The 24,618-nt window shown below is 39.4% G+C and overlaps 1 protein-coding gene across 2 annotated transcripts in view; it reads left to right on the top strand.

Annotated features, from left to right (window-relative positions):
• ZNF609 (zinc finger protein 609) overlaps window positions 1–24,618 on the top strand; it is a 69,473-nt gene that overhangs the window by 23,043 nt on the left and 21,812 nt on the right. For both annotated transcript variants that reach the window (XM_083371411.1, XM_083371412.1), the window contains exon 3: window positions 23,666–23,891. In XM_083371411.1, coding sequence (XP_083227537.1) covers window positions 23,666–23,891 — 226 coding nt within the window. The remainder of the gene's footprint in view (window positions 1–23,665; window positions 23,892–24,618) is intronic.

The following is a 24,618-nucleotide window of genomic DNA, read 5'->3' as shown; positions in this document are numbered from 1 at the left end:
GAGCTAGAATATACTTTGGTATACAGCTAAAATAGCAGATATTGAAGGGTTGGCAGATATTGTTTAACAAGTGAATAGAGATGTTTGTTCGCTGTATGTTTATTGCTGAGCTAGTTCTTTCCTATTGATTATAGGTAATGGTTTGTATTTATATTGAAGCTTACTGTCATTACTTCTGTGCAGTATAAAGGAAAAAAAACTGGCAGTATTATGCCTTTTTTCAACCCACAAATGTCTACAGAAAACTGTCACACTAGTTCTGTAATATGTGGAATTTAGATTCCAGATTCTAAAACAAAATTGATTAGTCCTGTCAAATGGAGCATAGAGCTGGTTCTGCTTTTTTTTTATAGCAATGAAAATGGCCTGTGGTAAACCTAATAGGAAAACATGCCTTAGTAAGAGTCTTTCTTCTTCCTCGTTCTATTATCTCCAGGCAGCACCTCCAAAGGGAGTTGAATTCCCACTTACCTGTAGGGCAAGAATTTAAGAAAAACTGTTTAGCTTGAATTTGGCAGTCATGCATAGCTTTACAAAATTGGAGCAGCAACAGAGTCCATTTCAAGGCACCTTAGCAAAAACCTATGGATTAGATTTGGCCTTGAACAGAAAATAAAATACGGTAGTTAGGAAGAAGGTTTTCCAGAAGAGACTCTGCATGCATCAGAAAAGATTCTACTCATCCTTGTAAATCTCTTCCCCCAGGCTGTTGTGTTAATTGGGAGATAGATGTTTCTATAAGGTACAATACCAATATTTGTGGGGTTGTTGTTTTTCCCCCCCCTTTTCTTTTGTGATAGGCTCTTTTGCCCATGACCTTGGAAAATAAATAACTGGAAGATCAGGGGACTTAAGGTTTGAGCGTTAATGCCACTTCACTTCCTTCTGCCAGCTCAGAGATTGTGTGTCTGGCAGCTGGCAGTACTCTGGCTATGTGCTGCTTGTGCTGATAATAGCACAATAAATGGCAGTTTCTTGCTGTGGGGCAACAACTTCTGTAGTGCCTGTGAGAGTAGGAGGAACAACCTAGTGGACTGGCAGCTCCATCTGTTATCCTTGTTCTCTGCTGTGACTGTCTGGCTTGATTTAGGATAAATGGAGAACAAGGCATAACCAGTGGACAATACAGCTTCCCTCTCCCCCCCCCCCCGCTTTTGTTGCAGCTTTGTTTTAATTTAAGAGTTATGGGGTAGGATGGGATGGGATGGAGAGAAAGCATGCTCCTCTGAGATGTGGGATGCTGACATGATGCTATTCAGTGGAGGAAGGTGGGATTTTAATAAGCTTCTTGTAGAGGTATGTATGGGCAGCTGGTCTTGCACACGTAGTGTACTGAATGCATTCTTTGCCATTGTCAAGGATTAGAAGACTCAGTTACCCTCCTACTAAAAATTATAGTTGGGGAGAGGCACCAATCTCAATTTACAAATCAAAGCTTTTCGTACTGTATGTCAGTAATTATTTATAGGCCCAGCTGAGATTATCAAGACAGTCTTAAACGTGGGCGGGGGGGGGGGGAAACCCTTCCTTCTTTGTGGCAAAAACAAAATGAAAACGCCCTGTGTCACTTTAGCATAAACAGTGGTACTTTGTTCCATATGAGTGGGAAAAAGTTTAGCTCATTCTAAAATTGGTTCATACAAGAATATGAAACCACTGTATTATTAGTGGAGTTTCTTCATTTCTGAATGCACAAAATAAATCTTAGCTTCTGAAACCAAAAGAGTTCCAAGCTTCAAAAATGTTCTTGTCTGAATCTGATCAACAGGAAAGCTAGCCTTTCCTTAGTGATTGTAAAGCAAAAGACAGAATATGTGAAGCCTAATCTTTCAAGCAAACCCAAACCAAACACCTCCCCATCAAAGGAAACTAGGCAAAAGGTAACAGGTAAGAGTTATCTATTCTGGAAATAAAGACTTGAATCACAGCAATCATATTGAATTGCTAACAATGGACCTGATTTTTTTAATGAAGCCTTATCAACAAATATAGTTTCATTTGCATTTCAGCTGGCACAGAGTTAGCCTAGTGAAAATAGAGTTGGTTTTTTTTTAAAACAGCAAAACATGAAGGACATTCAGTTAAATAGATAAGAAAGTGAAATACAGTAAATATTTAATACTGATTAAAACTGATTATTTTCAGTCATCATTTTTACCTTCTCTCCTGCTGATGGCAGTTTTGAAACTGTTGCAAAACCTGTTCCCAAATTATGGCTGCGAAGGGAGAATTGTATGTCCTTCCTTCCTTCCTTCCTTCCTTCCTTCCTTCCTTCCTTCCTTCCTTCCTTCCTTCCTTCCTTCCTTCCTTGTTCAGGTAAAGAGTTCAAGAATTGCTTGTTTCTGTATGAATTGGGGAAGCCTTAGGAATCTGATATTTTTAAATTGTAGAGTTAATAAATCTACATACCACAGACTAATGTAGAAATCTGGACTTGGTCCTTAGCACTTCACACAATGGGATATTATGAAACAGCTCTCACCTAATCAAAAGCTGTTAAAGCATATATAGTTTGCAAGGGTCAAATCAAATTTTATTGTGGTCACAGAGCAACATAGCATTGAAAGGCATGGAGAAGTATAGTGAATGTGGGAGATGGCCAGGTGGAATCCAAAGGTGGGGTCAAATGTGTCATCAGTTTGGAATCCTGATGCAGCCACAAGAGACTTAAGTCCAGCCCTCTATGAATTTTGTTGACTTATCTACTGCTAATTTGCCTTGACTGTTAGTAGAACAGAATCTTCTGGATAGGTAGCCTGTAATAAACTTATAGTGCTTTGAACTCCTGTTCCTGGTTACTTGCACCTGACAATGAATAATGTTGGTGAAAATGAAATTTAATTAATTCCTTTTCCTTCTGGAGCTTTGTTCAGAGTTGTCTGCTTTTGAGGTAGAGTTGATAAAGACTTTAAAAGTTAACTTATTTCAGTAAGACTTTAAAAGTTAGCGTATTACAGCTCTCCTTTTTTTGCTTTCACATGAAACAATTAACTCAAAAGAGAACTTTCTCAAATTAACTCAAAAATACAGTTTTCTAGATAAAGCGTGCACTGAGATTTATGCAGCATATAAAGTAGATTTCTGCATTGCTTTTATCTGCAAATGTGGTACCAATTTAATTTGACCTTCACAAGAGCCTCTACATAACAAGTCCAACTCATGGCCCACAGGCTGTATGTAGCTCTGGTCTGCTAGTATAGGTAGTCCTCCACTTACAACCACAACTGAGCCCAAAATTTCTGTTACTAAGTGAAATGTTTCTTAAGTGAATTTTGCCCCATTTTACGACCTCTTACCATATTTGCTAAGGGTATCACTGGAGTTGTTAAGTCAGTAACACAGTTATTAAGCGAATCTCTCTTCCCCATTGACTTTGTTTGTCAGAAGGTTGCAGAAAATGATCATATGACCCAGGGACACGGCAACCATCATAAATATCAGTCAGTTGCCAAGTCTCTGAATTTTGATCATGTGACGCTGGGACTGCTGCAACGGTCGTAAGTGTGAAAAACGGTCATAAGGACTATCTATAATGCAGCCCCACAAAATCATTTATTACTATGTGATTTATATGCTGCACATTAACTATATTATATATTTTATAGGTAGCCCAAGACAATTCCTCTTCACCCAATGCAGCACAAGCAAACCAAAAGGTTGGACACACACGCTCTGTAACTTGAGAGTTAATAGATTACATGTTTAAAGTCAAATAAATACTTTGAATGGATGGTGTGGTGTACAATCCTGGCAGCTCAAGTTCAAAACAAATCTTTTTGTTATGCTGAAACTATTACGATTAAATAACCTTCTTTTCCTTAAATTCCTAGGGCTTCTACTGGTTATTTACTTAGAGGGGATTTGTTACCTTTAAGTATTTCTTTAAGCAAAATGGTGATGCCTGAGCTTGCAGATTAACTGATGGCATGTCCTCTTAATCTTTAAGGGGAATTATGTTGCACTTGGCATTTTTGTCCACCTATTGAGCCCTTCCCAAGGACCTGAAGTAGGCAGATGTTTATAATAATAATAATATGGCATTGACAGAATCACCATCACTTAATTGCAAATGGCAGCTTTACTTGGAATAGCTTACATCCTGCCACGATACCTTTTAACACCATCCCAGGTCCTTGGGAAGGATTCGATAGATGGACGAAAATGCTAAGTCCAGTCCAAAACATCTGGCTGTAATGAACAGCAATAATAATCTGGGCTTCTGTCTAGAAGGAGAAGGAGTGACTTTCAAAGCTTGTGCCTTCTGAATTCTTTTCCTCTCATTTATCCAAACTTTGAATTGTTAAAATTTCTAAGTAATTCTTCAGTGGTTTGGATACAAAAGCAATTAGGGAGTGCCGCAGGGCTGCTAGAGGAGTAACATAACAGCACTAGAAATAACTGAGGGAGCTGACATTTGGAAGGCTTCTCACACATTTGTTGGTGGAGGGATATGGTGTTTATGGGATTGTTGGAAAAATAATGGGCAAGGCCCTCGTGCCATAAGCACTTCGGTGTGGAAAAAAACCGCTGAGCTAAGTATTGCCACAAGCTTTCGATCCCCTTTTCTCCTGGAGATGTGACAAAAGGGCAGCAGCTCTGTCAGAGACAATTTCCCAAGCCATCAATTTCCTTCCTTCTAGCCAGGCAACTGCTCCCGATGACAAGGGCTGAAGGCCAGCGAGCCAGAGTAGAGGCATGCTTATCATTCCCGTTAAGTGGTGCCAGTCAGTTGCTGTGATTCTAAAAATGCCAGCAGCAGTAAATACGTATACCCATTCCTACTAAAAGCAGTTGGTAGCCAAGCAGATAATACTGTAACACTCACGTCTCGACCGCTGTCGCTGTTCACGTTTACCTTTTCCCTTCCACCTATCAATCCAAAAGGCTGTGCATAGCTAGAATTCCCAATGCACCCGATATATTTTGAGGCCAGTAGATTTGCAAAGAGGCCAGGAATGAATGATCTGTGGTGTTATGGTAGTTGCACTGATTTTTATTTTCCGTTCTAGGAGTGGAGACGCCTTCTATTAACTGTTGCATTCAATTTTCCACTTATTTGCTGTGATTGTGTTACCTCCTTTGCTTTCTGTCCTAAATATTTCTGGAATGCACCAGAAGGTGGTCCTCTCTTATTAGAGCTTCCAGTTTCTGCTCAAACTCTGCTCCTTTTGCTGTGCGCCCTGAATAAGCTGCTGACTGGGCCGCCTTTGGAGGACTTGCAAATGAAGGTTTATTTCTGTACTCACCACCACCCCCCTTCCCTGTTTTAGAAACCAGGCCAAAATCTGGTGCGTTGGCTTCTAATTTGGTATCCAGTATGTATATAAAGGCACGTACCATTAACCCTGAGATGCCATAGGTTTGAGATGAGTTGCTTTTTTTCTGGAGATGTATTGTAATTTAGAAATACACTGTTCTTGTTCTGTTACACCAACCTTGTGAGTAGAAGAGATGCATTCAGTGAGAAGTAACGCACACACACACACACACACACACACACACACACACACTAATGATTTGTTTCATTTTTATTCTGCTTTCCTTATGAGACATACATGCTTACATGCTCACTACTTCAGTCAACCTGAGATCACCGTTTCATCAAATCAGATCTTTATTATGATCCTAGATAAGCATCACCACCATTTCTTTTTCTCAGCACTCCAACATTTTCGGAGTTGTGAAAGCGCCTATGAGCTGTGCAGTGGGTTGTTGCCTTGTGCTTCGCATCTGCAGTGCCACTGTTAGCCTCTAGCAAAAGAATAGCGCTCTGAAGAAGTCTTTCCAGTGGTTTTATTTTGCCTTGAGTTTCCTTGTTGACTGTTCAAACATCACTCAACCTATGAGAGAATTATTTGTGCTTATGCAGTAACATTAGCCAAACACATTATACCTTATTCTATTTTTTTAAATCTTCATTAGGCCAAACGACAAATGCAGTGGTGCCTATAAGATTACCACTGTGTTCATAGGAAAAAACTAAAACATTTGGCCTTTTTGTAATTATTTTTTCTCTAAATCACGGTTGGGCAGTGGCTATTACGGATGCTAAAACATCAAACATGGTAAACTATAGTAGCTTATACAGCACACTAAACAAAAAAAGCACTATGGCTTATTGTTATTACTTGGTTCATAGAGTACATTAAGCTATTAAAACTGTTGTTTATGGTTTAATGTGACCCTAACATACTAATAGTCAAGGAAAGGTTTAATGCAGCATGCTCACAAGAATACTTGTTCAAAATAAGGTTTCCTAAAGGATATCTAATATGCTTTTATGCTTCTCTTTAAAAAAAAAACCTCCATGATGTAATAGAGCAGAGGTCCCCAACCCCCAGTCCATGGACCGGCACCGGGCCTCAGCATGCCAGAAACCGGGCCGCGCAAACAACTGAAGCCCCATCCATGGGATGCAGGCAGCACACAAAACCACGCCCCTTCCGGTCCGCGGAAAAACCTCTCCCCACAGAACCGGTCCCTGGTACCTAAAAGGTTGGGTCCCTCTGTAATAGAGCATCTGATAATTAAATGTACATTCTCTCTGATGTAGTTGATACTAAAGATGCCCCACTCCTAACAATTCTCAGTTCTTAATAGCAGGATCCTCATTTCTTTAGCTGTCTGCTGCATATGTGACATATGTTGGGTTCTTGAGATAGAAGAACAGCCCTTGGGTCTCATATTGGTCTTAGCTTGCCCACTGTGTCTTAAGAAATAAGTACTGGGATCAGGTACAGTTCATTGTAGTTTTCCTGGGACAGAACCGTGGAAATGGAAAGTTGGGTGCTGAGTCAAAAGTCCTCTGTTGCATCTGAGACTTCTGTTATTTAAGATTTTTTTTTTTATTTTAATTCCATTTATATCCCGCCCTTCTCCGAAGACTCAGGGCGGCTTACAAGCTAACAGTAGCCTTCATTCTATGTATATGCCTGCTTATTAGGGCTTTCACACACACCCCAAGCGGCATTATTACAAAGTCAGCTTAATTGCCCCCAACAATCTGGGATATATTTAGTGATAGATGGGATATATTTAGTGATAGCTTCAAACCTTGTCATATTTCCACAAAACCAACATTTTTAATCTTTTTCCTGTTTTGTGCCTTCCAGATTTGTTAGCATGGTTCAGGACCCATCTGCATCTTGTATTAGTAAGCCCCGAAAGGTATTGCATGGTTGATTTAGAGCCTCTGGACTCTCCTAGCAGGCATTATGGCAGATGGCTTTTGTTCTGCTTTTCAGGTCCGCTTGCCAGAGGAGGTAATTTTTGAAGGATTTGATATGTCAGCAAATGGAAGGGGAAAACTGGTCCCTTTGCCCATGCCTGGGAAATGGGCCAACACTGGAATCACACTTAGGTTGGCAGCAAAAGCAGCAAATTCATAGAAACTTAACTGCTGCAGCTGAAAAGCTCTGGCAAGTCATTGGGTTCCTGAGGAGGGGAATAATAGCAAGAACATAATACAGACAGCTACACCTAAGGAAATAGAGGTTTTTCTGTTATTAATAGGGAACCTTTGATTCTGTGTTCCATGATTGTGCCTCCATCCATCCATCCAATGTAATACCCTGTAAGATACCCTAACAGAATATTGGCCATAAAACCTCTTCTGGGTCTACCGAAAATGACCAAGGGGAGGTAGATGGATGCAGCTTTGCTTTTTTAAAGAAAGAAATGTTAAATACAAAATAACAATTTTAATCTGGTCCTTTGTACCTTATCACTGTTATCTGCATCTTCTGTTGTGTTCAGGTATAATAATGCTGCAAGTGTTAACATACAAAAGCTGGTTTTCCCTTTGCAGCTCCCAAAGTGAAAACAGCTCAGGTGAATTACTTTGGGCTCATTCTCTATTATGTATGCTGAATGGGTTTGTTTGAAATAGGATTTAAACATTAGTTTCATGTAAAAAATGCTGAAACTGGGTTCTGCCAGTCTCTGTGTCCAACAGGTAAATACTTCCTAAACATAATGTCCAGATAGCTAAGTGTGCTCCCAGTGTGTCAGTGGTTCTGCCAATTGATTTATGTTCCTTTTTGTCATGCCAATCTGATAGATTTTGCAATGCAGAAACATTCTTGGCATTTTTGCCTCAAGTAACAATTGCTGAATGAATCTTATATTGAGTAGCTGAATACATCCAACCTTTACAAGGTTAAGGTATTCTCAGTTGAAGCCAGTGAAAACCGAAGAGAAGTTGGCTGTCCAATGACAATCAATAAATAAATAATCTGTGCGTTTTTGTATACTTCTGATGTTTCCCCTATTTTTATTATAGCGAGTGTGTATAACATGCTTGACGGAGTGTCTAGAGCTATTATTGGGATTCATCTTGGATGTTATAAAGAATCCTTTCCCTCAAATAAACTTGCTGTTCAGGATTTCTGGGAATTCTAATCTACAGTTGAACAACATTACATTGGAGAAGGCAGTTTTAGAAGTATATATTCATCTTAACGCATACTCCTTATGTTGTATGTCTAAAAGTTTCTCTAGAAAGTGAAAATTAAATTATGACAATTAAATAGAAAAAGTGCAATAGTTTTCTTACGTTGTACACTTCTACAAATATTGCTAATGCCGCATATATTTCATGGAAGATACTTATTATAGTCAACATGATGAATTTGATTTATCACATTTTACTTGAAAGTAAATTCTATTAATTGTATTAAATATATGTCCTGAAAGGTGCAATCATATAGGTATGGTTTTAAGTGCATACCTTATCCTTAGTATTTTCACTGAACTTTATTTTAAAATACTCTGAAGATGTGGGTGCCTGTTCAGGCTACATATAAGTATCATTTATTTCCATGTGACTTATTCATCTCTGTTATATATCCTCTGCTAGTTAAATAATTTGAAATGGAATGAATGTTTTCCTAAACTATTTTCCTTTCCACTGACGTGCTGTGAAGGATTGCAGACAATATGCACAGTGCTGTATGTTGCGCAGTGTGCTGTTGTGAACATGCCAATAAGTGCTGATCTCTTAATTGTAAAAATATCTTTGATTTGCATGTACCTAGCCATAATATTACTTTTTGTTTTGGTTTAGTAAGATATAAAATTATGGTGTAGTATTATGTATAAACCATGCCACTCTGGCTTGTTCAATAGACTGTAGTTTAAAATCTTGGCTTGACATGGTGAATGCCGTCTCAGATCTCAGTCATCTGCTTAATCCTTTGATATCTCCAATCTATTCGGTCTTTCTCCTGTCACCCTATTCATTCCACCCCATTCATTCAGCATGGTGGCCTACAAAGACTTTGTTACTATTTTAATACCTATCACTTGTTAAAGCTCTATTCTTTTTCGCTCCTTACTCTAGTTTGGAAATCACATAATTGTTCTGAGAAATACGAGAGCTTTGTTGTTAATCATTTTTTAAAACTTTTTCAACAATGGTAGATCAAAGCTCTTACAGACTGTATGATGCAGTCAGAATTCTGGAGTTGACTGGATATGTTATCGAATAAAGTTGGCATGTAGATGAGAGAGCAGTGGATTCTTCAGATTGGAAAGGAATTGCCTTTTCCTTTAATGGCAAAATCTGAGTATCCTGTGGATAGGAATGAGAGCAACAACGTGCTATAACCATGAACTGCCTGCTTGGTTTCTGCTCTTCTTTGTGCATAGAATCATCCCTTCACATTTGCTGAACAGATGGAAGCTACTGTACTCCTTTTTCCTTTTTTGTGTGCTTTGGAATGAACTCGCTGCCATTTAGGGGTAGAGTGCATTTCATGGATAAGACCATCTAGGTTAAAAAGAATTCTAGCAACATGTAGATTTTTGTGTCTCTAGTGAAATGTGATAGATCAAGAAAGCTCTCTTCACGACTCCAAAATACAGGCGTCTGTCTTACACGAATCATTGTACTTAGGAGCAGCAACTCCTTTATTAGAAAAATATTTTATTCCTTGGTATAAAATCATGGAAAAAGCCTATTGACATTCTTTCCACACACTGGTTGTGCTAAAGTTCTCTGTGTTCTAATTTTAAAAATGCTTTTTACAGCCAGAGTGCCACATCTTTCCAAACATCCATGTGCTTGGATCCTTGCCGAACAGGTCCATCAAAGAATTCTGGGGAGTAGCTTAGCAAGGAGCAAGCAAGGACCGATTGATTGAGGAAGGAGATGAAGCTAGCAGTCTGCTAGTGCTTAATTTAAACCACATCCAGTTTCAATTATCCGGTTGCAGACATTACCCACCCGCCCCCTGTGAAAAAAATTGAATGATGAAGCCAGGAAAGTTAGGCCAGTGTCCTAAAGTTTGGGGATGTTTGCCTTTATGTTATTTGCTTTGCTCTGGTTTTCCTTGCTAAATAAACTGTACAACAATCTGATAATGCACCATGGAGAGATAATTGTTTGGTAACACGTTGCTTTACCTCCCCGCCTCCTTTCAGCCAGCAGAGCTACATTGACAACATTACAATTGCACCTTGCTCTGCTCCGGATATTCTTGGCCCTCAAGTACGGTTAATGAAATGTTGGTTGGGCTTTGTTTCTCAGCTAGGCCAATTCTGTGGAGCACTGTTTTTTATTTGTTCAAGTTATATGCTGAATGTATATTTGGCAAAGCTGTTGGAAGAAGAGGAATGGGATTTTAAAATTGGAGGAAGAAACAGACGTGCTAGGTTGATGGCAGTAAGTAGTCCCCCATTTCTTGAGTACATGCTTTTGTTAAGAGTCAGCCTAACATTAAATCTTGAAAAAGTTGCTTTTTAGTTGAGCTTAATAATCTGCTGCCCCATGGATACTAATAGCCATACAGTATATTGTTTGTGGTAATCTTATTGGGGTCTGCTGTTTTAAGGTGAGACCATTTAAAAATCTGACAAAATTTAACGTCTTGTTTTAGGGGCTACTCAAGTCTTAAAACTAGCAACTGGGTACACCCTTCCAGTCTATAGAATAACTCTTGTTATCCTAAACCTGGAGGTATTGTTTCTGTTGGCTAAAGACTAGAATAGGTGGCGAGTCTGTTAGCTATATTTGTGTGACTGATTTATCCAATTAAATAAAATATTGTAAAGAGTGTTTTGGATGGAGTTGGATTTATTGGTGTCCATAAAAATTACATCTTTTGGAAGTGCTCTGAATTCATATTTGATTAATGCTGTGTGGGGGTGGTTACCCTAATCCCTGGTAAAAGGAATTCTGTTAATAATATCTTACTCTAGCACTCATCTTGTGGTACTGCTAATGAAACAATAATGTGTAACTACATTTTTTTTTGCCATTGGGCCCATTGCCATTGATTTACAAGAGAAAAACAACAACAAGGAACTGAAAACTATTCAGAAAGTTTTTGTTTAGTCAAATTGTGGCCAGAACAATGTATGCTTATTCCCCTATCCTAGTACCTATTGCGTAATTGGTTGCCTGACCTAGGCATTTTTATAGCAATGTTTATTGTTTACATTTACAGATTGCTGTTTCATTATATGGAGTATATTTCTCAAATGATACTCTATTTAGGCAGCACAAGAATGGCATATCATATATTTGGTTTCAATAAAATTGGAAGAGGCCTGATTTTCTGATAGCCTGTACAAAATGGCAAATAATTATACTTTTCTTTCTTGGTTTGTGCTAAATGTATTTTGTCTTGCTGTTTTTCGGAGAAGCCAGAGAACATTACAAAGCTAGAATTTGATGGTGTTGATTGTTCATTCTGAGAATAGAAGAATTGGAAAGGTTAAATGGAATATCTGATAATTTCCAGACTGGGCAAGTGAAATGGAAAAAACAAAGGAATAGATGAATTATTCCATTTGTATCTTGTTATATAATGATTGTGTTGGATAAATTCCAAGGTCCAATATTGATGGAGTAAATAGCTTAGATGATGTAGGGATTCAATGTATTCAAAAAGTTCTTGTAGCAAGATGGCAAAAAAATAATAATAATCACATTTGCTCATTCACAGCAGAATAATAACAGAATGTCGTGATTTTTCACATCCTTCCTTCATTGTATCGTTTAATCCAATCCAATAACTGATGCATTTGGCAAATCTTGGTGTTTAAAAAAGAAAACATCCCTTTAATATGTTTCTGTACCAGGTCCAGGACAATCCTGTCCTCCCTCCATCTCTTAATTTCTCAACAGTTCTAAAACTTAGATCCAGCTTCGGGAGAAAAGGCAATTGCCTGCGCTAAATTGGCAAGCCCGTCTCATTAGGCTGTTCTGAAATACAGCAGTAGACTGTTTGTTTGGTAGGGTTGGTTAGCAGCAAGACTGTGACAAATCCATATACCAGCCCTCTACAAGTGGTATTATATGCAGCTAACCAGGAAGAGTTAGAGAATGGAGAAATTACAACAGGTGCAATGAATGCTTTTAACATAGTAAATCAGGAAGCAGCAATAGCAGAAGCTATTAAACCATACAGGAAAGAGTGAACTGCAGTTATAATGAGTCAACCAGTGGGTGATCATTGCAAATATTCCTATGTTTGACATTCTTTCTCCTGACCGTAATTTTCCTACTGGGATCTGAGTAGTGTTAGCTATTTAGAGTTCTGTAGTTGCAGAAATAGGTAATCCAGCTTCAACACACCTAGGCCCCAGATAGAATTTCCATACATACCTTAACCTGGTGGTGGCAAACCTATAGCACACGTGCCACAATCAATTTCCCTAAGTGGAATTTTCCTGCAGTGGGATTTCCCCATTTATTTTACCAGGAAACATAGATAGGGCAGCCTAGAAAAGTCAGTGCCCTCCTAACCATACACAAGCACTCCGAATTTGTTGGCAAGTGTGGGGGGCGAGCGCACGCATGCAAACAAACATGCACTGGCCATCCCTCCAAGTGGCCCGGTGGCCAAGAGGCCATGGCCCGGTAGTGGGGCCATGGCTCACAGGTTGGGGACCCCTGGTTTATATGATTACAAAAAACATGCACATTTCAGGATGGTGATTTCTACCCTTCAGTTGCTAGGGAGCGCTCTTTTCCTCTCAATACCAAAAGGGAATTGTCATTAATATGAGGAAATGGTGATTCACATAGGCAGCCCTGCCTAGTTGAAAATTTGAAATGGCTTCCATTCTTACGCAGAGTGAAAATTGGTTAATGTGTAGAAAGGCTCGTGCTTCTCAAAAAGCTATAATTTGCTGTGATCCATGTAACTCCCTGTTTGCATTGCAAGCAAATAAGAAGTGCAAACATTAGACTCGGGAGAATTTGTGGGTGGCAAAGTCACACAGTGCAAACAAGCGATAGGAAAACTATCTGCCATGAATTGCAACCAGATCATCTTTCTTGGGGGGCCCCCAAAGCTCTTTGTGATCATATGGAAAAGCAACTCTTATTTTTATTGGTTTTGGACACACTGTGACTAAACAACTCACATGAGATGTTTATGCGTGGTTGTTCTGTATAGTTAGTGTAGTCGCACTATTAGTTTGTGAAATGATTATTCAGCCACATTATATAAAGAGTTGGATGAGCAGACCTGCTCTGCTGTAAATGATTAAGATGGTGCTTTGCATGTGTTGAAGTTGCAAATAATATGCTTCTCCAAATAATGATAAGCCACTATCCACCCCCCCTAGCAAAACATAAAACATTTTCCTGTATATTTTCCTTTTATTTTGGTTAAACCCTCCAGAATCAAAGGAAAACAGATTCTAAATCCCAAAATACACTTTTTAAACATCTGCTCATCATGTGATCTTAAGAGATAACAAAGCTTTGAAGCATCCATATTGAGTATGTGTCCAAGCAACATTTGTATGGATAAAAATTAGTGTCCAGACCCAGAGAGCAGCAGCAACAACAACAACAGCAACAACAACAACAATAATAAAGTTGGGAGGGATCTTGGAGGTCAACTAATCCAACCCCCTGCTCAGGCAGGAAACTGTATACCATTTCAGACCAATGGCTGGACAGTCTCTTCTTAAAAACATCCAGTGTTGGAGTATTCACCGCTTCTGGAGGCAGGTTGTTCCACTGGTGAATTGTTGTAACTGTCAGGAAGTTTCTCCTTAGTTCTAGGTTGCTTCTCTCCTTGACTAGTTTCCATCCGTTGCTTCTTGTCCTGCCTTCAGGCGCTTTGGACTTGCCTAAACTAATGTACCTTTTATAACTTGTGGTCCTGTGACTTCAATGCCTGCACAATGCCTGCTTCATCAAGTACATGTCAGGATTTCATGGTGCCGTGATATCAGTATCCTTATCTCAATAACTCCGGAGTCTAAAGTTGATTGAAGTGCTGTGATATTTACCAAAGCAGTTAAAGAGTCATGGTACAAATTCCTACTGAACAGTGAAACTTAAGTGGAGAGTCTTATACTTTTTTTTCTTTTCTTTTCTTTTTTTCCTATTTTTCAGTTTAAAATGGCATAAAAGTATCTAGATTAGGATGGCCAAATCGTATAGAAGCTCTTCAAAGCAAACTCCCACTTCTGGAGATCATACGAATATCCTCATACAGCTTTTTGGGTGACCATATTGTCGTATTGCTTTCTTTAATTATCTTTTTTTTTCAACCTTCCATTCTTTCCCACAGCCCAGAAATCCTCCCTTGAACTTCTATCCAAAGTAGAAGATAGACTTAATCTAAGGCCTAGCCCAGATTAATTTCCAAGCCCAGGATGATGGACACTAAAACCACCATTGTGACTTGTTTAAAAAAGGAACAGATTACGCAAGCTTTAATGTGTGGGCACAGATTAAATGGAGAAAATTATTTGCTATACTGGGTTGGTCTTTCCTCTCCCGTGATTTGTTCTTTATGATGGAAAAACCAGTCCTTTAACTCAGCTCTACAGTCCTAATATAAAATGTCACCATCTTGCTAAAATCTCTTTAGAAATTTTTTAAAAATAAAAATTTAGTGAATATAAAAATCTCTCCTCAGCCCATACCGGGGAGCCCTGACACAGGGACGCATGTCTAAACTTTTGGTATCTCTGTAGAAGTTTCTGTGCCCTGTCCCAGTAGAGACCCAGAGAGAACAAATTAGAATGCAGTGTTGCTGCAAATTTTAACCCACATGCTGTGTACAGGTTGGAGGAGAATTTATAAAATACATTAAGTTTTTGAAGCAAAAGATGTTTGGCGTTCTAAAGTCTCTAAGTAGGCAAGACAACATAATTTCAGAGTTGTTTATCCCTCAGGCAGGAAAAGACATCTTCTTTCACTCTATTAATTATGAAAGCCTCCAACTCGGTATGATATGCATGCCCCAGTACTCGCAAGTTGTACACTTCAGAGGAGGATGGAGTTATTCTACGTTTTCTCCCCTTGGAACTGTTTTCTGCAGTTATTTGGTTTCTCATTGCACATCTAGTTCTGGGTGGCTAGTTAAGGAAAGTGGGAGGATATGTCATACTATCTCAGTTGTACAATCTACTTAGTAGATATCTCAGTATCTTCAATATTCTGACCAGTTGAACACTTCTCAGGCACATCGTTTTTGTTTTCCTCATTGTTTGCTATCATACCAAGATCAATGAACCATGCTTTTTCCCTTTAGTTAAGAACAGGGCTATGCGTCATAATTGGAGGCAAACCCCCAGTTTCACTTTAAAGCACCAACTATGATGTGTTGTTTTGGATACGGCTGGGAAGGGGAAGTGAAAATGAGAATGGTAGAGAGAGCTTGCCACAGTTGCCGTGGATGGCCTCATTTTCACCCTGCCAATTGTATTTATAAAACCCTGGTTTTATGTTTAATGTTAGGGTAGAAAATAGCTAATCTTTTTAGCTAATATAGCATAAGCTTCCAGCTGTATAAAGCTTTTTCTGAAGTGGAGAATGAATTAATGGGAGAGGTGAACACAGTCCTCTCCAAAAAAAAAAATACTTGATAGTAAGAAAATGGAACATACAAGAAATAAGAAGTGCATGAAACGACAAGGAGTCCTCAGCTTACGATCACAATTGAGCCCAACTTTGATGTTGTTAAGTGAGAAATTTGTTAAGTGAGTTTTGTCCCATTTAACGACTTTTCTTGCCACAGTTGTTAAGTGAATCGCTGCAGTTCTTACATTAGCAACATGATTGTTAAATGAACCTGGTTTCCACATTGACTTTGCTTGTCAGAAGTTGGCAAAAAGGATCGCATGACTCCAGGACACTGCAACCATCATAAATGTGAGTCAGTTGTCAAGCATCTGGACATAAATCACGTGACCCTGGGGATGCTGCAACGGTCATAAGTGTGAAATATGGTCATGTCATTTTTTCCCCAGTGCCGTTGTAACTTCAAATGGTCACTAAAACGAACTATTGTAAGTCGAGGACTACCTGTAATTAATGGAGAACAAATGATAAAAGAAAGTTTTCAAGTATTAATTATTCAGAACTAGCAAAAGAAGATTCTTCCTAGAAACAGCCCTTAACTTATGTTCATATTGGATTAGTCTGTGTGACTCACTTACAGCCAGTCTGTTCATCACATTTTCTCTTTTGTGCTGGGTTAAGCTCAGCTTGAAACGGTTAAGCCACTTTTGAAATATAAATTGGATTTTTTTTCTTCGCTCATAATCCATTGGTGATTTCTTTAAAAAGCCAGAGTTAGAGAGACAAGGTATTAAGCCAGCCCACGTGTCCTGCAATTTGAGGAATCGCATCCAAAAGAAGTAGTTTGTGTTTATTTTGCTTTGTTTTTACTGTATTTCTCCATCTCTTTGATTTTTCCGGGGGGGGGGGGGTGTTCGGTAACATTGAACCTGTACTCACTGTAAAATATAGGTTCTCCAAATCTGCGGGTACTTTCACACTGTTCCTTTACGTCTTAAAAGCAACAGTTATGAAGCAAGAGGTCTTATGAGCAAGAAGGACAAGGAACAACATTTTCAAGGAAAATAATAGCCATTCCAGGAGAGTCCAAACTTACACTTTAAATGTGTACAATTTTTAACTCATCACAAGACAGAGGAAAGGGATGGATCTAGTTCCTGATAAGCATATGTGGCTTTTAGTTGCAGCAACTAAGAAATCACCCTGGCTGTTAGTCAAGCTTAAAAAAGAATCTGGAGACCACACCCTGGATACACACAGATGGTTGAAATAGTCTTTGCCTTGCTGAAAGTTTGCAAAATGATTACTCTGTAGTCATGCCAATTAACTGAAGACTGGTCCAAATATGTTGCCTGAAATGACCTTATCAACCATAAATATGACAGCTGGTCTCTCCAAACACATTCCTTGTAGCGTCTGTAGATGGACCAACTAAGGAGAATGTTGGTAATGCTAAGGTGGTAAAGACATCATGTCTAATTTAGGCCATATCTTGTAGGCTTGAATAAAAGCAAATGTTTTTTGTAACCCATGTTGTCGTTCCGGAGTCCAGTGTAGTAGGAACACCTTGTCATACAGCCAGTCAGTATTCAGGTATTAGCTTTTAATTTATATCTATATCCACACATACTATACATACACACACATTGGCAGTTCATGTACCGATATTTAACTTGGATTTGCAACAATCTGTCAAAAATTAATAGGACTGTGTTAATTAAAACTAAATTATGGAGTTTTATGTAATACTAAATAGCAGTTTTAAATTAAGAAGCTACACGTATGTTTACATTTACTTGTCAATGTAGTTACACAAAAAGTATTGGAGGCACCTTTTACTGTTTGTATATTGAAGTATGTTTAATTCAACACAGCTGTTAGAATATGAATAAAATAGATTATCAAGATTCAGTCACCTCAATACTAATTGCATTTGCTTTTATTAAATAATATTTACAAGCAATTTAATAAAATGAGAAGCGCTTGGCCATTTTAGCAGTTTCTGTAGCAAATATTATGACGTTGGAGTCATCGTAACGAACAAATCTGTATTTAGAACTGCATACCTTTGATGGGAATAATTTCCCATCTTGTTTGCAATGTTGATTATGAGAAGGAAGTAATGTATCCTCTTAAACATAATCGCAACTTGAGATGTGGTGGAAGTGTTCGCAGAGCCTGCTGTAAATAAGATTTTAAAATGCTAACACTACTGTCCAGGGTTGTATATTTGTGCTTTTGGGGGAAAGCATTTGCCAGCCAAAAAAAAAAAAAGTATAAAGGCAAATTTTATTCCACATCCTTTTAAAATAGTACTGTGTTTAAAATTGCACAGTAATGCGGTTGAGATGATGTTGCCACACACAGCAATTATAGTACAAGGCATCCTTGACAGTGACAGTTGGAATATGTACATCTTAAGACACTGCGTGACAGAGTCAGGCATGGCTCTTGTACCACCCACAGGTGCCGGTGTGATAAGAGATCTTGTCATCGTGTTCTGTGCGTGAGCTACATTTAACTTTTAATTGAATGGGGGGAAAAATACATGAAATTTTGCCATGAGCATTAACGTTTTTCACATTGTAATACACTTATATGAATAAAGCTATTGAGTCCTTGCAGTTTCCTCCGGATTGATCACGATTCCAAAACTTGCAGATTTTTTGGGGGGGAGGGGAGCGGGGGGTTTCCCCCCCATTGTTTAGTAATGATCATGAAATTATCAGCTTTTCATTTACTTCTCGCTGGTATTAGTATTAAGGTGGTTCAGGTTGCATGCCACATTCTGTCCTGAAGGACTGACTGTCCTTGCTTGTTTTTGAGTTGCTCGGTATCTCCACTGCCTTGTTTCTGTATCTAATATTTTAAACTTCATGTTTAAACCTCATGATTTAAAAAAAAAGGTGCAGAAGGTAACAATTGTTCACATCCGTGGCAAAATGTATTCTGTGATCTCTTTAATGAGAAACAATATATACGTTACATCGCTAGTATGCTAAATTGAGGGTTAGCATTCTAAAATATACCTTTTTGATTAGACCAAATGTGTTCAAACATCAGACTTTCCATGAGGCAACTCTCATTGTCACAGGTTCTTTGATTTAATAAATTGGCTTTGTATTAAATAGAAAAAACTGTACAGGAATATGAGAATATTAATCCCACATACCTCTGTAGGGGACTAGGTTCAGAGGAGGCAATGTAAATATTTGGCACTGGAGATACATCTGGTGCTTTGATGTTTACTTAATCTTGAAATGCTTTCATCTGGTTCTTACAGAGAGCAAATAGTATCATAATGCCCTGTGCTCTTCAGTTGGCTATAACTCACATTAAAGTGTAAATCTAAAACGTTGCAGTGAATTGTTAAGAGCACTGCAGCCGAATGCAAATTATAGATATATGCATAGGGCAGCTTAGACATGTAACAATTCCATTTTGCGTCCTGTAACCCCATGTCATTTAGATGAGATGGGCGACACACAAATCTTAACATACATAAAAAAAATAAATGTCATTTAATAGGAAGAAAGAGAAGGGTGGAGAGTGTTTATTTAAAGCACACTATAACAGCAGCTGGATAACTGCCAGCCTTTACCACTTCTAAACCACCCTTTCTTTTTTTTCTTTCTTTTTTGCAATTCCCAGAGCACCCTCAAATTACATCACTGAAATTTAGTGGCAGTTAATAACCAATTATTAGCAACATAATTTCTAGCCAGTGTTCGACAGAAAAAAGGAATAAAATATACTAATTATTAAAGTTAATTTACAATCCCATAGGTGCCTGCATTTTGTATCCATAACTGCAATTTAATAAAAAGGTACATGACACTTCTGCGACCAATGTACTTCATGAAAGATTTCAGCATCAGCATTTAGTGTCACGTGACATCTCCCCTTAAAGATAACACCATTTGTCTAGAACTTTTGCAAGTGCTAATGTGAACCTTCTGTTTATTTATTTATTCTAGAATACAGGGGGGAAAGACACAAAAAAGGGAGGGAAAGGCAGTGGAAGTGAAAGTGACAAAAATGCGTACAGAACAGCAGCTCAATTTTTAAACTATAATATTAACGACAGGCTAAATCTAAAGCTTTTATGTATTTTTTTTCCAGCAAAGATCATAAATGCTGAGTGTCTTCAATAAAGACATGACATAGTGCAGGGGTAGGCAACCTCGGCTCTTTTATGACTCATGGACTTCAACTCCCAGAATTCTATGCTGACTCAGGAATTCTGGGAGTTGAAGTCCATGAGTCACAAAAGAGCCGAGGTTGCCTACCCCTGACAGTGCATTGTTAAGGAGTTTGTTTAATCAGAACTTCTCTGTTGTAGGACTTAAAAAAGAAAGCAACAGGTCGTTCTACTGCAGGATTACAGATAGTTCTAAAGAGGTCAAAAACTTTCTCTCACTACTACCTATATCCTTGTTTAGAAAAACATCCTATTCTCATTTGCAGTTCATACATGGTTAAGGCAGAAACTTGATCAATGATAGAACAACAAACTCCTTCCCCCTTTTCTCCCCTTCAGATGTACGTTAGTCAGCAGCATGTATTGTGTCATAAATTCTTTAAGAGCTCTCTCTCTCTCTCTCTCTCTCCCTCCCTCCGCTGTCTCTTCTTTCATCTTTTCAAAAGCTGGGGGGGGAGGTTGAGCTGCCCGCCGTCCCCTTTTCCTCCTGTGCCCCCAACAGCTGATAAATGACAGTAGATTTCTTCCACTGCAGAGTGAAATATGAAATCCCACAAAGGCATCCCACTTATTAGATGGCTCTCAGCAAGCTGCTTATAATGCACTGTGGCCTAATGCAGATTACAAACGTGACCAAATGATAATTAGCAAAGCTGGAGCGGCAATTAGCGGTCTTCTGCTGAGTACTGATTACCTTTCGTAGTAGGAAGAGCAGCCGAGCAGTTTGCAAACCTGCAACTTTTCTGACTCTAAAACACACTTCAAGAAGTGCCCCAACTCTGCCTCCAGGGAAGTGTTGCGGTGAACCAATTTCCATCTTCCAAGACAAATTGACGGTCCCTCGTTCTTTGCCAAATGTTTTGCTGTAATACTTGAGAAGGACCGAACATCTGCTCAGGATTAGAGGATAAAGATTTCTGGAGCAGCTGATTAGGCTTGTTTCCTTCTCTCCCAAACACCAGGCAGAAGTCTCTACTTTATTCTATCTGGTGGTAAAACCTTGACCTTCAGCTAGCAATGTTGGGACTGCACCCATTGTGCCCTTAGCAGAGAATCAATCCAGTTTGTAGTGTTAAAATCAAACATTACTTCCTTTGGTTACTGTTGTCAGAGCTGCTTTTAAAAAAAAAGAAGGGAAACAGTATGGCATCTTTGATTAATGCAGCCTTCCTTAGCCTGGAAACCCTCACGTATATGAACTGTTCATGCATTATTGTATTTATTTGCTTCACTGTTTTTGTTCTTTTAAATTTTGCTTTAATTGATCAGATAAATATTGACTTCTCTTTCCAGAATCTTAGCAGTGATAAAGCTGTAATGATGTGTTGCTTATGTTCTGACTTGGGTGAAGTGTCTAGCTTTCCCCGCTGCCCTTGTTTTTTCTTCTGGGAGAGCCTGGAATTTCTGCTTAGTTGAAAACAGGGCACCATGTTTATCCTTCATTCTTGGTGCCTTCCTCAAGTGGAGCAGAAAGCTAACCGCATCAGTATGCCTCCACAAGAGTACTGAACAGGATTCCCTATGGACACAAATACACATAGACAAACTCAAGGAGAGCGAGAAAGGTATTTGTGTTATGCTAAGAACGCAGTCACCCTGCAAATGGGGGTGTTACGTCAGGGTATGGCTTAGTGAGGTATGGCTTACTGCCCTTGGGAATTAAAAAAATAGGGTATAGCTTCTGTTATCTGCCTGGACAAACATAGCCAGCTCGATCACTACAGATTAAAAAGGCAGACAGTATTAAATGTTGATCAGATAAGATCGGCTTTGTTTGGCTAGCTGTCCAGAGCAAACATGTACACAGAAGAAAAAGAGCCTAATGTAGGCAAGCAGGCAGTGACACTCGGGGTGATTTTTTTCCCCTGCTGTGTTAACTTGACTGGAAGTGAAAATCCATTCCCAGAACTCAGCAGTGCCTACATTCTTGGGCACCGAACCTTGCCAGAGGGTAGACAGCTGTTTCCCACAGTTATTGCTTATGTGACGGGGGAGATTTAATGAGATTGTGTGCACCGAAGGATAAATACAAGCATTTCCCTCTCTTCCTGGTCCAGCAAAGGCCCTGGCGGGCTTCGAGATAATTCTACTACCTTCTAGGCATGGCTGTACCTGTCAGTTGAAGGGGTTTAATAAATCAGGGCTGCAACTCTTCCCCTTTGCAAAAATGTTTGCAGGAAGAAAAAAAGAATGCATAGATGCTCCTCTGATGTTCTGGACAAGCAACAATGAGCGTGCAAGATTCAGCTTGCTCCATTTCACTGTGTTTAATTGCTTCATAAAAAGACAGTGCTAGCCCTGTTTGTGTGTTTGTGTGTGAGAGAGAGAGAGGGGGGGGAGAGAGAGAGAGAGAGTATTTGCAGCAACCAAGGATCTGGCAACCGTTCAAAAACAGAATTAGCTTGAATGAGTGTGTGTGGCTGTTGGCAGTCACGTTCCATAAATAACCTCTGATTTTACGGTCGCCAATACTCATGGGAAAGAAGATGCCGGTTATCTTTTGGCAAAGGGGATGAGCTTTGGGCTCATCTGAAACCAAAAAGCCAAGCTCCAATCTGCAGCAGGCGGGCAGATTTCCCAGAGTGACATCTTGAAGGCTTTATCTCCCTGGATGCGTCTGCACTTACCAAAAGACACTCAGACCATCGCTTAACTGCAGAGTTGACATGTCATGGAGTTCTTAAATTAGCTGATGATGCGAGGGACAACAATAGCCAAGCTCGAAGCGTTATTTTATGGAAGGAGTGCGCTCTGGGTGAGCAGCCAGTGTTCTTACACTGCAGCTCATGTTTCAGCCTAGAAATCTATTAACATTTTCCGGTGGATGCTTAAATTGGGAGAGTGAGATTGTTTTGCTATATGCAACAGTTAGATCTCTGGGTTGGGTAAATAACAATACTTGATGGCAGGCATCAAGTGCCTTTTCCATAGGAAACCCCAGTCCTTCACCAGGTAGAGACTTAAGAGATTGAACTTTGATGCGTACCCTCAGATGGAAAACCTAGATGTCATGGAGAAAGTCGTATATGTTTATGATGCTAGTTTGCTGCGTGTAAGAACCCTATTATCAAGGAGGAACATTTGTTCCATATGAAAATCCTATCTGAAGTCTAAAGTGGCACAATTCAGGCATAAACGTGCATGAGGCAGTTTGATATAAGATGGGCAGCTCTATAAATGTTTTAAACACGTAAATAAACTTGTCTGCCTAGATTTTTACCTCTTTTTCTCTCCAGATGAATATCCATTAGTTTGGCAGCACAGTAGAGAGAACAAGTGCCGAAGAATGGATATAGTTGTGTCATGAATTGAGAGGTGTTGTTCTTGGGGAAAGGTTAAAGCTTTTCCCAGAGCTGGTCAGAATGGCCAAGTCAGCCTGTCTAAAGCAGGGGTGTCCAGTCTTGACAACTTTAACATCGTGGACTTCAACTCCCCAGAATTCCTCAGCATGGATGGTTAGAAAATTCTGGGAGTTAAAGTCCACACGTCTTAAAGTTTCCAGTGTTGGACACCCTGGCTCTAAAATTCTTCACCGATAAATATGTCAGATAAGAACTTACTGCAGCCACTCCTGAAGGTAAGATCAGGTGTGGCCCTGGTTGGGGAAGATGCATGTGGTGGTGGGACCCAGGGATCCCTCAGTCATTGGCATGCCTCAGTTGTGACTGCTTCGTTTTCTGTTTTTCCAGATGGAGTCTCCTGTGTCCACCCCTGCAGTGCTACCACTGCATCTTCTTGTCCCCGTTGTTAACCATGATATCTCGTCACCCTGTGAGCAGATAATGGTACGCACTCGCTCTGTAGGGGTGAACACCTGTGATGTGGCCCTAGCTACTGAACCAGACTGCTTGGGCCCCTGTGAACCTGGCACCAGCGTTAATCTGGAAGGCATCGTGTGGCAGGAGACAGAAGACGGTAGGTGTCCTTCAGTATACTTGTTTTAGACCAGTGCTAGTCACTTGATCTATATAATGTAGTAGATCACACACACCCACTGTAATTTGCAGGTTTACATGTGTATATGCATACAGTGGCTCTCTGTGTCCTAGAGTCAAAAGGATGAATGCATTGATTTGAAGCTTTGTTCCTTCATGAATCTGTTCTTTGTTTAAAGCTGGCATCAAGCTTGCATTTTCTAAAGCCGTCTTTCCAAGTCATTGTTCAGTTAAACTCTTTTAATATTTGCACCTCTGAACGCAGTGTAAATGTTTGTGAGATGGGCAAATATTCTAAATTGGAGAGAAACTTTTGATTTCCGTTTCAAAAATGAATGAGTGCCTTCCTTTGTTTCGTAAGCTAGAATGTCCTCTTCCACCAGCTTTCCCACTATTCCTTCAGCAGACTCTGATCCACAGAAATGCCATTTTTAAGATACCATAAAACTCTGTTTTGTTGTCTCTGCCGCAAGAGATTAATGCAGCTTCCCCTTTAGAAACTTCTGAAGAGGTATGATTTGCCTTGGCAAGGAGCCAGTAACAATTGGGGGATAGTCAATTATCTTTGGAGAGAGTGATACAAAGGAGCATCTTGCTGAGATGCAAAATGCATATCCTTGGCTGTTACTGATCCATTTTGATGTGATGCCAGTCAGAGTGGAATTGACAGATTCCGAGAGGTTATAATTTGGAAAGACAAAGACATG

Source organism: Vipera ursinii (assembly GCF_947247035.1).
Source record: "Vipera ursinii genome assembly, chromosome: 11".
Classification (NCBI taxonomy): Eukaryota; Metazoa; Chordata; class Lepidosauria; order Squamata; family Viperidae; genus Vipera; species Vipera ursinii.
Note: the sequence above shows the minus strand (reverse complement) of the source record. Positions and strands in the feature narration are given on the sequence as shown.